General features: G+C 37.9%; 1 protein-coding gene across 3 annotated transcripts in view; it reads right to left on the bottom strand.

The window, feature by feature from the left end:
• Window positions 1-13279, bottom strand: part of MYO6 (myosin VI) — a 157653-nt gene that overhangs the window by 41918 nt on the left and 102456 nt on the right. For 2 of the 3 annotated variants that reach the window (XM_060752937.2, XM_060752936.2), the window contains exons 16-22: window positions 12034-12161; window positions 11552-11647; window positions 9965-10138; window positions 7300-7338; window positions 4383-4476; window positions 1166-1296; window positions 625-702 (exon numbers count right to left, since the gene is read on the bottom strand). In XM_060752937.2, the coding sequence (XP_060608920.2) occupies window positions 625-702; window positions 1166-1296; window positions 4383-4476; window positions 7300-7338; window positions 9965-10138; window positions 11552-11647; window positions 12034-12161 (740 nt within the window). Of the gene's footprint in view, window positions 1-624; window positions 703-1165; window positions 1297-4382; window positions 4477-7299; window positions 7339-8760; window positions 8851-9964; window positions 10139-11551; window positions 11648-12033; window positions 12162-13279 lie in introns of those variants that run through there. The other variant, XM_060752938.2, reaches the window with a different exon arrangement.

Genomic DNA, 13279 nt, shown 5'->3' on the forward strand with positions numbered 1-13279 from the left:
ATTACATTTTTATTTATATAGATTTATTTCCTATATTTATACCCTGTCCTTCTCCCCCTGAAAGGGGACTCATGCTTACATATTTCAAAAACCACTTTCAAAAAGACAGAAAATAGAATGCTTTCCTCATTTTAATTGGAACTATTTTATCTCCAGAAATGCTAAAACCATGCTTTATGTTCAGATTGTAACAATAAAAATACATCATGCATATCAGATATTTACATTACAATTCATAACAGTAGCAAAATAGGACATGTGCAGTGTGCATAGGAATTTGGTCATCATTTTTTTAAAAAAAACTATAGTCCGGCCCTCCAACGGTCTGGGGGACAGTAATCCGGCCCCCCGTTTAAAAAGTTTGAGGACCCCTGCTGTAAACCATCTTGAGCATAGAGAGACTTACAATCAAAATACTTTAAATAACCAGAGAAATAAAACACGGAGACAGCCATGCCAATTTTTGTATTTGCATCATCAAAAGAATAAGATTAAATTGAGCTTTCTTACATCCTAGATTTCAAGTAAAGCAGAGGTATCTGAGCTATCAATTACTTTGCAAAAATGAAGGAGAGAAAATATTGAACATTTCAAATCACTTTCATGGATAATAGTAATGCTTACCTTGCCAGGTCTAAAGAACACTTTGGTTAATCCAAATTTATAGTCATTTTCGTTCAACCCAAGAGCTTTGAAGAGTGCCTAACAAAACAGAAAAACACATGAATGCATAAAACAAATCCACTGGAAGATGAAAGGTTATCAATCAGAGCTTTGAAATTTTTTGTTTAAATACAACCCCTTAGTCTCAATTCATTTTTAAAAAATAAAGAATGATTTTATAATTTTAATTCAATCATTAAATGTTAGTGATGTAACAATAATGATTTATGTTTCTCTTTACTTAATTATTGAACAAAAGCAAATGGACAAAAGCACCTCTACATTTGTGGGTTTGGCTTTTGTGGTTTGATTATTCACCCATTTGATCAAAACATTCTCTGCTGGAATCTTGAGGTCCTCCACCATAATTCTATGGAAGTTGACCTCAGAGTCATGCAGAAGAACCTTGATATTTCTAAAGAGGTATTCTCTAAGATAAAAAAAATACTTTTTAAAATTCATGTGTAGAGCTGACTATATTTAGCCCTCTAGACATTAATACCTTGCAGAAGAGCCTTGGATCCAAACGGGTCAGCTTTGGAGGCATGTATTTTTTGTACATATTATATAGCTCATGAAATGAGGCCCGTGATGGGAAGCCACCTTGCATCAGGTCCAAAACAGATACCATGCCTAGAGTGACAGATATAGAGCTATATGTCAAAAAGGTACTTTAGGATGAGTATCCAAAGAAACAACAACGTAATACTAGTTTGAACCAAAATACATAAAATGAATAAAATAAGTTGTAGATAAAGATGAAGACCAGGATCTCATAAAATAAACCATTTACAAATGTATGATAGGTTGGGTGTGCTGACATTTTTGCACAATGAGGTACCCAAGACTTTATTTTGTGACCAGAACTAGCATCATTCAAATGAGGATTGATCCATGCACAACATACAGCTGTGATCCTACATTTCAACACTGACAGGGTTTTCTACTCTACAAGCCAGATCTTGGCCTAAAGTATCATCAGGTTACCCTCGGGTGTTGAAGAAGGTAGAAAGTTGAGCTGCTACCAAAAAAAAAAAAACAACCCCCCCCCCCTCACAAAAACCAAATATTTTGCCCACCTAATGGAAATTGTATATTTCCTGTATTGTCGAAGGCTTTCATGGCCGGAATCCATGGGTTGTTGTAGGTTTTTCCGGGCTATATGGCCATGTTCTGGAGGCAACGTCAGGAGAAAAATTGCCTCCAGAACATGGCCATATAGCCCGGAAAAACCTACAACAACCCATGTATATTTCCTGTTTAGACTTCACTTTAAACTAACTTTTAAAAATAAGAATGTATACATATTTGTACATGGGAAGATAGGCAAACAAATGTCAGCATGCTGGAAAAAGCAAAGACCACCAGCATTGAAGCGATGGTCCTCTGCCATCAACTCCGCTGGACTGGCCACATTGTCCGAATGCCTGATCACCTCTTCCCAAAGCAGTTACTGTACTTCCAGCTCAAGAATGAAAAACAGAATGTTGGTAGACAGGACAAGAGATTTAAAAATGGGCTTAAAGCCAACCTTAAAAACTATGGCATAGACACTGAGACTTGGGAAGCCTTGGCCCTTGAGTGTTCTTACTGGAAGTCAGCTGTTAACAACAATGCTGTGGAATTTGAAGAGGCACGAATGGAGAGTGAAAGGGAGAAACGTGCCAGGACGAAGACGCATCAAGTCAACCCTGAGTCACCTATGGATATACTGCCAAGACATTATACTTGGAAGGCCATCATACTCAAACAACGAGGGATTCCCTAAGTAAGTACAGTAAGTAAGTGTGTGTATTGAGTATCTGTGTAATCAAATATAATATTTTCATTTTACAAAATTAAGTGAAGGTTCTTATTTGACATCCTATCCACTATATTCTAGTGCTTGGAGTTTTGTATTGTTAATTTGTACGAGACATCACAAATAATGTAAAATGTGTATTTTTCCACCCAGTGAACAGTTCTTTCAGAGGGTGGGCACAAAAGCCATAGAACACATTGCTATATTTATTCTTGGAGACATTCACACTATTTTCATTTCTCCCTCTCCCTTTCCCTCCTTCCCTGATGCACACTCAGCTGATTTTAAAGGTTTTTGAAACTTTAAGGTTTACTCTATCCTTTTTAACATGAGTTTGTTTCTCACGTAGATGATAAAAACAGAGGTCAGTAAAACAAACAAAAAAAACATGACTCGTGTATTATGCAGAAATAAGGAGCTTCATTACTTTTCCCACCTCTTTCTCAATACTGCCAAGAGCAATCAGCTTTCAGATTATCAGCCAAAAATGGTGTCAATAGAATGCTAATTAAAGCAAAATTGTTAAGTGTTGCTAAATTAAGCTCTAAATGTAACTTGACATGACAAGCATTAGAGACATTTGCCAAGATGAACCAGATGCTGAAAGCCTCAGGGCCCACCAATATGCTAAAATTAACAGGAAATTAAGAGACGAGCCAAGATGGCAGCTAATGAAAATAGGAAATAAGGCTTATTTCGGGAGAAAATAGCATATCTGGTGCCAAATTGGTCCTGTGATCCAAATTTGCTGATAACAATCTGAATCTCAATCTGTTCTCTACATGGCAGTCTTTTAAAAATGGAGCATATGTACTTCTAGAAAGGAAATAAAGAAAATGAGAAAACTGAATCATAGATAAGCAAAGCAATCTCCAAGTAAAGGAAGGGTTGGATGGCCAGGAGGACAGGTCTTGCCAACAGAGAGAAGCTCCATGGAACCCAAACACACCCACAGAAAATTCTCACTGGTGGTAGTAGCAAGACTTGTATTTATGATGTGTGATCTTCCAATGAATTCTTAGGAGGTAGGGAAGAGACATGAGATAAATCATTATCACCTTCTTTTTAAAAAAGCTATGGAAGAGCCAGAATGAGTCAAGCAAGATTTGCAATGTTCCCACCTCTCTATATTTTGTAGCATCTCCCTACAAGCAAGAGTTATTAAGTTGTGCCTATGAAATATCAGTTTATCACAAAAAGACTTTACAGGTACTTTGCATTATCCAGTTCAGATGGTCCATTAAATAAGTGGTCTCCAGAGGGGAGTTGTGCTGCCGCTAGCCTTCCATGGTCACCCAATCCACAATATGCAATGTAGTTGCATTTTTGTCTTTTAGGTGGAATCAAGATGCATATCTACAAAGCTTTCAGGACATCAGTTTGCCCAATGCTTTTCATAAAGTGATGGTATAATGATGCAACCTCAAAGAAAACAGATAATACAGTAGTCGCTGTGCAATAATTAAAACAGATATCTGTATTATGTGGATAGGACAATATAAGAAGATTTTAAAGGACCACCAGTAGTGATTGGGTGATCATCTTTTTTTAATTAGATAATGCATTTATGTTCAGAAGCTGGCATTTAAATTTCCTTTTCACCGCCGACACCAATTTCTAAAGCACAGAGGATGCCAAGCGCTCTTCAAACTCTTTTCTTATTTTACTCCAAAATTGATTTAAGTGGCTTCTACCCATTTAAAATTCTGTGAACAAAGATTCAGCACTGCCTGCTGCTTATTGTTATGCACAGTAATCTCTGCACTGACAGAGCCTTGAAAAAAATGTCTTAAAATTATCCTATTTCTCTAATCAAGGAATGCTTCTCAAAAGCACTGTTCCTTCAACTCTTCACAAATCCTTTCATGACCCTGACAAATAGTGCAACTGGAACTCAGAGTAAAGCAGACCAAATTACCTGAACACTGGAGCTGCGAGAGGATCTGGGCACCTTCAAAATGGTGACTTGTCATCTTTAAATTAGGCTTGATACAGCGAATAAAGCTGGACCCCTATTGGAAAAAACAGCAGGTTGAAATCATAATAAAAATATATGTGCACCGTTTGAAAATAAAACTACCAATTCTGCAGATTCCGGTTCGTCTATCTTCCTATCTAGTCTCAGTGTCCTGGCAATTGATCTTTGCTGTTCAAGCTGTCTATTACATTCATTAGCTGTCCACCAAAGGGGGAAATTGTCCCTTTTTTAGCTGAAGTCCTGCAATCCTGACACCTGCTATCAAAAGGGGCAGTTTCTGATGAACTGCAAAATTTCAGATGCCATGAAGCTGCATCTAAAAAGGCTAAACATTGGTCATTTATCAAGGGTGTTTTGAATAAAACATGAATCAAAATGTCTGGTGAAAGGTCTTTCTGAAGGACACTCAAATGGACATAAAATTGGAACATTGTGGACAAGATTCTCAAGACATACTTGTTACTAGAGTCTTTTGAGGTATGTATAAACAAGTCAGGTCCTAAATCTCTGGAAACCCTTTCTTTGCATCGATTTCGATTTCTCAATGGAAACCAGTATGACATAACTTTGGGTGCTGCCTATACTTAGGTCACCAACAAGGAATCTAGCGTAACAGATTACTGGGCAATTTTTGCCAATCTGCTCCCTGACATTCAGGGATTTGAAGTTAACAGCAGGATTATAATGATGTAGAATTTATGAGTCAGAAACTTGTACACACTTATTCCGAGCATCCTTAAGGACTAAATAAAAAGAAAAGGCAAACCAAGCTGCAGTAACTGAACACTGCGGTCAAAACGCAATCCAAACTTATGAAGAACATTAATCCTCCTCTAAAATATAAGCTTTCCCCTTGCTAAGTTTCCATCAGATTTTGAAGTGCACATTACATCTAGGAAAAAAAGAGGCAGAGAAATGCTTAAAACTGAAGGCTGTTATTTCACTGCATTTGTTCATCGCTATTAGAGAAAGAAATGTCTGCACTGTTTCAGAGTCACTTCAAGTGGCTGCTTCAATCAAACCACTTTGGGTCAGTGTGAAAAGGCAGTAGGTCACTCTTGAACTAGCTATTATTTCAAGCCCAGTAGAGAAATGGGAGCATGAAGGCGCAGCTATTTCTAATCTTAATAGCACTGATCCATTTCCAAAAGAAAAAGGGTACTGGGGCAGAAAGAAGAAAGCTGGCTTTTCCCCCACCTTGGGAAACATTAGGCAATGAGAGGAATGTCACGGATGTAATGATTCCAGCGGTAAACCCCTCTGTGGAGCTTCCAAGGTACTCCTGATACAAAAGGAGTAGCACCATTATGATTAGATATAGTACAGTTTGGTTTTTCTGAGGCACCTGCCATCAAAGAACACCGTGAACCCAACTGACGATGGACCCATCATGGCCAACTTTGAATATTGATGGGGTCAGATGACTGACCCACCATTGGAAATTGTAGTTCATCTGCAATCAAAGAACACTGAGAATCCAAAAGACAATGGATTGGGACCAAACTTGGCACACTGACCCAACATGGCCAACTTTGAATACTGTTGGGGTTTGCGGGGAATTAACCTACGATGTTGGGAGCTGTAGTTAACCCACATCCTTATGCATTTTTGAATAGGTGCATTCATAAAAAACAAAAGCAAAAACTGACTTTTTCTAATAAAAAGCATTGCAAATGTTGGCAGAAACACGTGGCTTCCTTTTCAGCATCATAAATTAGGCCAAGGTAGGGATGTAAATTTAGATTTTCTTGAGGACATCATGTAATGAAGGATTTGTCTACCTCCCCACATACACTGCTCATAAAAATAAATTGAGCTGACAAATGTTTTCAATGTAGAAAATCCCTCAATTAAAGATGGGAGAATCTGGAGTAATGGTTAAGAGTTAGGGCCAGTTTTACCATGAAGCAAAGTGAAGCAACCACCTCAGGCAGCAGGTTTGGGCTCTTGTGAGAGGATGTTGGCATAGAAACATAATTACATATTCAGCTGGTCTATTGTAATTAGTCTTATTAAGACATCTCGTCCATGGCCTGTAGTGTTTTGCTGTACCTGCAATATTATGTGCCCAGGGCTAACCCATCAGATGTTATGACTACAATGCCAGGCCCTGAGAACAACTAGCAATGTGTGTCTCCATTCTGTGAAGGTAAATATACATGAGAAGGATTACCATGTATATATTAAATTTTGCTCATGCACACTCTGTTTTTGTCTGAATAACTCTGAGGTTCTAGAAAATTCTGATAATTAGTATTTTCTTAATCCCTGTCAACTAGTACTGTTCATAGGTTGAAAGCAGTATTGAGTCCTGGTAAACCCTTTGGCCAACATAATAGTTTGTTATATGTATACCTTTCTACTCAGTTTCAGGGCTCATTTTAGGTTTGTGTTTCACCTGGGAGGATCACCTTATTAGTTATTTGGGGAGAGGATACAGAGAGCTATTCATGGATTTTTCTATTTTACCCACCAAAACAATTAGAATGATTAAAATAGTATGCACTTTTGACCAGATATGAACATGTCTTAAAAAGTAGACAAGCCCTTGGAAAAACAGTGTGAGCTATAGAGAGAATCCAATGCATCCCTCAGTCAAAAATGTGCAACTGATTCACAAAGAGTCTATTCTATTATTTATTAAAAGTGTTGAGTCTAAATGTAGACATAACTAACTATGTACTCAAGATGGATCATGGATACCAGAGCAAAGAACAATTCATCTTCCTTCAAACTGCAGTCTCCAAAACACAGTTCCTGCAGTGGGCTTTGAAAATTATAATAGATTTAAAGCTGAAATACAGAAAAATGGCAGTTTACCAAAGAAGGCTCCAAACTGGCAGTAGTATTTACTTACAGTACTACGAAGCTTTTCCAGCAGCAGGTTTAGCTGAGTCTGTAAAAGCAAAAATATCTGCATCAATGAGAACTAAAAATTATGTACACAGCAGGATACATTACCATCCACATGCATCAGTCAGTACAAGCTTTCTCCAACATGCCAGCAGTTACTTAAACAGAGGTGCACAGGCAAACATGCACACAGTCTGAACTGCCTCGAGAATGCCAACAACTGTGCTTACTGCTCTTGGCTGAACAACTCTGGCAACCAAGTGAAGGAAATTAACTGCCTTGATGTGATACTGTCAGTGAAACACAACATGGTGTGATGGTTCAAGTGCTGGACTAGGACCAGGTTAACCTGCATTCATATTTCTACTCAGCCATGAAGCTCGGTGTCTTTGTCCTAGTCACTATTTTTAACCAAGTGTTGAGAAGGTGGGATACAATCTAATTAAGGAACTAATAAACAATGTGGGTGGCAGCAAGAAAGATGGCCACATAAAAGCTAAATCCTAGGATAAACAGATCCAGAAAGTTCATCATGTGACAAAGCTACAGCTGGTAGAATGTATTGGTGCAAAAAGAAGACCTGTACTAGGTGGGCTTCAGAAGTCTTATTTATTCTGCCAGACATTTGAGATTTTATGATTCTGCTATGAGTTCTAGACTTTGTAAATGGGAAGTTTTATAGGCTTTTCCTCAAAGGTTACATATTGCTCCCAATGTTAAATTTTCAAGACTGCAATCAGCATGCTTAATAGAGAAAACTTAGTGAACATTGCAAATATATATATAAAAGGAGGGAAGACCCCACCACCATGAGAGAACATTCAAGCATTTGGTTGTTTGTCTGCAAAGCCGATGTTCTACAATCCACAGACCATTTTGTCATATAGAGAGCTATTAGTCTAGACTAGACTTCAACCAGGCAGACCTGAGCTTCCACACACAAGTATTCTTCAATGACCATGAAGCAGTCGTTCAGCTACTTTATGACTGTCTACATCAGTGGTTCTCAACCTGTGGGTCCCCAGATGTTTTGGCCTACAATTCCCAGAAATCCTAACAGCTGGTAAAGTGGCTGGGATTTCTGGGAGCTGTAGACCAAAACACTTGGGGACCCACAGGTTCAGAACCACTGTTCTACATGGACTCTCAGTCCCTCTCCATGTTTTGAAATAGGAACCATTCCCAGCCCTTCTTGAAGACGCCAGACTTTGAACCTGGGACCACGTGACATGCAAGGCAGGTGCTCTCCCATGAAACTATGGTTTTCCCTCAATCTTCTGAAAAGATGTATTCATACTATTTAATACATGGATTGATAAAAGAAAATCTGTACAGATATAAAAACCCTGCTGTGGAGTACAGATATTTTCTCAATGTTACATGAAGCAGAACTGATATACTGACTGAACATTACAGCAGTTCGATAAATAATGAGTCCAGGAAGGTGATACATTTACCTGCAGCCCTTGGTTTTGCCTTTGCCTGCTTTTCCTCTCAAGTTCCCTATAGCTCCCTCCAGCCATCCTGAGCTGGTAAAAGCCAACTAAAATAAAAACTGATGAATGGGGAAAGGAAGCAGAAAAACAGAGAAGGCTTAACATATGAAGAAAAGAAGGCACAGAGGTCAGATTTATAGCTAAGTACAAAGGGGAAAAATAGGGAAAATATCAGATACTGCAGTTGGTTAGGAAGAAGAGAGAAAGGGGCTACCTAGAACTCAAGGAAAGTTTTGCTTTGAGAAAAACCATTAATACCTTTACTGAATTAAGTGACCAAAACTATACTTTACATTCACATATACTAATATTACTGTTGCAATGGAACATCCCTAGTTCATCAACTTAAGACCTCGGTTTTATAAAAAAAAGTCTAATTATAAACGAGAAAAATAACATTTTTGAACTTCAAACATTCTCATTTGGATGAGGTAAAAAATAAATACTTCGACGTATCTGACTTAAAAATATTATATCATTTAGTTATTAACCCTTATAGATGATGTTGTGGACAGCTATTCAGTTCCAGTGCAACATGCCAAACATTCATGATTGTTGACAATCTTATCCGCTATAGCCCAAGGCTAGGCTACATGACAAGACAGTGGTGGAAATGTGCACAAGTGGAAATGTGTGACAGAAAAGTCCATCCAGAAGCCCTGCCAAAAACAGTTAAATAAGCAATATAAAAAGAAGAAGAGAGATACTGCTCAAATTGTGCATAGACCATAAAAGAGGCTCAAAGGATAATGATGACGCAGAGGATCAGAGAGACAGTAAAATTTCCCAAACTGATCTGAAGCAGGGACACAGATAAAAAAGAGAAACATCTCAGCAGGACAGTATCCTGCATGGCAGGGAGGAATGCTCCTTCAACATCACGGAACGGTACAGGAATAGAAGATGCACTTCCCTTCAATACTGTCAAGTTTTGAGGGTATAGGTTATGTCAAGCCAATCACAAACCTCTTTTCAGCTGCAATTTTGAGCCTTGAGGTTGACAACACACAGTAATCTGTAAGGCTGGTTTCTCAGTAAATATGTTTAAGTATGAGGGTCTGGCAAGAGGAAGACGTGAAAGTAAACCCAATACACTAATTCCTACTCTTAAGATTCCATGTAAAAAAGGAGAAAAGCAGTCATGCAAAATTGGTATGTTCTCCATGCTCATACCTTGAATTTGTTTCCCACGCTGATGAAGCTGAGCTTTCCTGCTTTCTGCTTATGGTCCTTGTTGTTATTAGTGTTAGATTCAAACAGCTCCCGGACAAATTTATCTTTAGATTCACATATAAGGGACTCCAGAGACATATGCAAAGCGTCATTGTTCTTCTCCACAAACTGGGTCTGAGAAAAATAAAGCATCAATTAAGAAGGAGGGAGAACTCACATGCATCGGCTCCATCACTTGAACAAGCACTAACTTGCACGTGTGAACCGACACCAAATGAAAGCTTCTTGTTGTAAAGCTTCATTCATTCTTCATATCCAATGCAAGTGGAAATGAATGCAATGCTTATTATTATTATTATTATTATTATTATTATTATTATTTGAAACACAACAAGATGAGTTCACAGCAGACACTCTGCTGGCTGTTGAATTGGATCACACGCCAGACACTTTCCAAGTGTCTAGATGTATCGGCAAATAATGCGTGCAGATCCCAGTAAGGTGGCCTTCTGCAGTTGGCAGATGGTAATTTTGTCAGCGCCGATTGTGTTTAAGTGCAGGCCATAGAAGGTCACCACCAAACCACAATGTAACAAACACGGTGCTCGAAAGTATTGTACAATTTCTATGCACTGATAATTAGAAATGTTGTGTTTATTGGCTAGGCCAAGACAGTCAAGACATTTCATTGATTCATTCAATTTATAAACCAGACCCAAATGATATTTGGTTGGGGTTTTTTTGTAAGTAATTGTCTCAAAAATACTATGTGCACCCCAGAACAATATTAGTGGAGAAAGCCCCCTTTTCAGTTCATCCTTTCCAGCACTCAGACTACCAGGTCAAGCAGAGGTTGGAATTCAAAGAGAATAGGATCTTCTCTCTGTCGTTGTCCTTCGTTGCCACCATCCACACTAGTTCTCTTTTAACATTCAGAAATAAGAGAAGCCTTTAGTTTAACAAAGCAGTAATGCTTTAATGTTATTTTACTAGCTTTGAGCTGGAATACCTGGTATCATAATATTTGAATTAATTTCTAGAGGGGGGGCTACTTCCTTTGTTGTTAAGGTTTGATTGTGATTTGAGTGCTGTTTTGATTTAACATTTGAAGGTTGCTCAGGTAAAAAGAGTAAAATGAATATATTAAAATGAAAGCTTATAATATTGTTTAAGAATTAGTTTTAGAAAAACATATATTTTTGGACTTTCACTGTGCAGCTAAGTATACTTTATCTGCTCAGCTATGTCTACCAACCACTTCAATTTATTATTGCCCCCGATGGCACAATGGGTTAAACCCTTGTGCCGGCTGAATTGGTCAACCAAAAGGTTGGCAGTTCAAATCCGGGGAGCAGGGTTAGCTCCTGTCTGTCAAGCTCTAGCTCCCCATGTGGGAACACGAGAGAAGCCTCCCACAGGATGGCAAAACATCAAACATCTGGGTGTCCCCTGAGCAATGTCCTTGCAGACCATCAATTCTCTCATACCAGAAGCGACTTGCAGTTTCCCAAGTCACTCCTGATATGAAAAAAGTACTATTTAAAAATCAATACAGAATGTGTTCAAAGATAATAATTTCCCATTTACCGTTTCATAGCATACTGCTCCAGCAAAATGTCTGACAATAAAGCCCTCATCATCTCGGATATTTCGGTGAACTGCCAACTTAGACTTTCTGGGTATCTGAAAATTAGGAGGGGAAAAAAGCTTGAAATTCAGACTGTGTAGAGATGCAAATAAAGCAGGTAACCAAAAGGTCTTATTTCTTATGACTTCTACAGTTTAACATACAATATTTAATATGCCAATGTGCACTACAGATTATTCTAAAATACTGTGGGATGTCCTGAGTTTCAGGCTGTCCTCAAAATATGTGCAGAAGCTGATGGGATAGCATCCTCCAAATGCCTGAGAAAAAGAGGAACTCTCACGCTAACCATGTCACTCTGCTTAATGGTCAGGCCCACTTCTGAGCATGTAATTTCAAATGAAAGGTATATATTAACAATAAAAATCTGACCCTTTCTAAGAGGGGATTTAAACAATTTCAATACCAAAAATAAACCTACTGAAAGTCTGAAGTGGTCTTTGTGTTTCTGGTGGACCATTGACGTAAAGTGCTGATCGCTTGGCTGGGGAAGACGATTTTCTTCATCCAAGATGTCAAGAATGCCTATTAATTTCCCTTCTATCAAATCTGTTTGTAAGAAAGAAGTCAGGGAGTCAATAGAAAAATACAAAACTTGCACTAGTGCCAAAAACACAATTTCTCACCAAGTTCCACAGGATATTATCTGTGCTACTAACCAGTATATCAAGTTGTGTATGAGTAAATGCCTTTGGTTAAACGGCATTCCCTACTTCATAGAACTAATGTTTACTCAGTTTTATTAGCTACCTTTTTTACTAAATGAATTCAAAAGTATTACATAACAAATTTATAACATAACAAAAGTATAACAAAAAAATCCAAAACATTTTATTAGCTACATTTTTTACTAAATGAATTCAAAAGTATTACATAACAAATATAGAACATAACAAAAGTATAACATAACAAATACAGCAAGGAGAACATTTAAAATGCATTTTTAATTCAATAAATATTAGAAAAAAATTGTAAAATGGAAATAGATAAAAAATTGTTTGAGAAATTCACCTTTGTGAACCAGGAGAAAACTGTTATAATGTCATAATGTAGGCACTACTGAGATAGCCAACTGGTGGCCGGTTAACAGGATTTTTACCCAAAATAGAATAGAATAGCATTATTTCTCATTGTGCTATTGCACAACACAATTACATGCCTTCCCTCACACACATCACAAAACAACACACCCATCCCTCCAAACCTCAGAATATTACTTTTCACTATATTAAACCTACAAAACTGGCAGCAATTAATACCTAGGCTTCCCCAGAATGTATGCTGCTCCAGTAAGTTTTAGGCCATTAGATGACATTATGGGTTTGATTAATAATTATGAGTTCAATCCAGAGTTGCAGGGGGGGGGGGGGGACTGTGAACTAGATGCCCTCACTGTCAAAAGTGATTTTTCCCCTCTCTCTGGTAGCGTCTATGCTTTCTTCAAAATCCTTCAGCTCCCCTCCAGAAAAGCATGGGATCCAGAGTTTTAGGATGAAAGGGTAACTGGACTCCTTCCTCCATGGAGAAAACACCCAATTCGCATATTCCTTCCTAGTAATTTGAGTGTTTTTACTATCTGCACTGCTCAATTTAATCTAAAAGCAATTAAAGTTAGTAAGCTAGGACAATATCCTGAGCATTAAGAGGAGCATATTTAAAAAATCTTT

Source organism: Anolis sagrei, chromosome 1 (assembly GCF_037176765.1).
Source record: "Anolis sagrei isolate rAnoSag1 chromosome 1, rAnoSag1.mat, whole genome shotgun sequence".
Lineage (NCBI taxonomy): Eukaryota > Metazoa > Chordata > Lepidosauria > Squamata > Dactyloidae > Anolis > Anolis sagrei.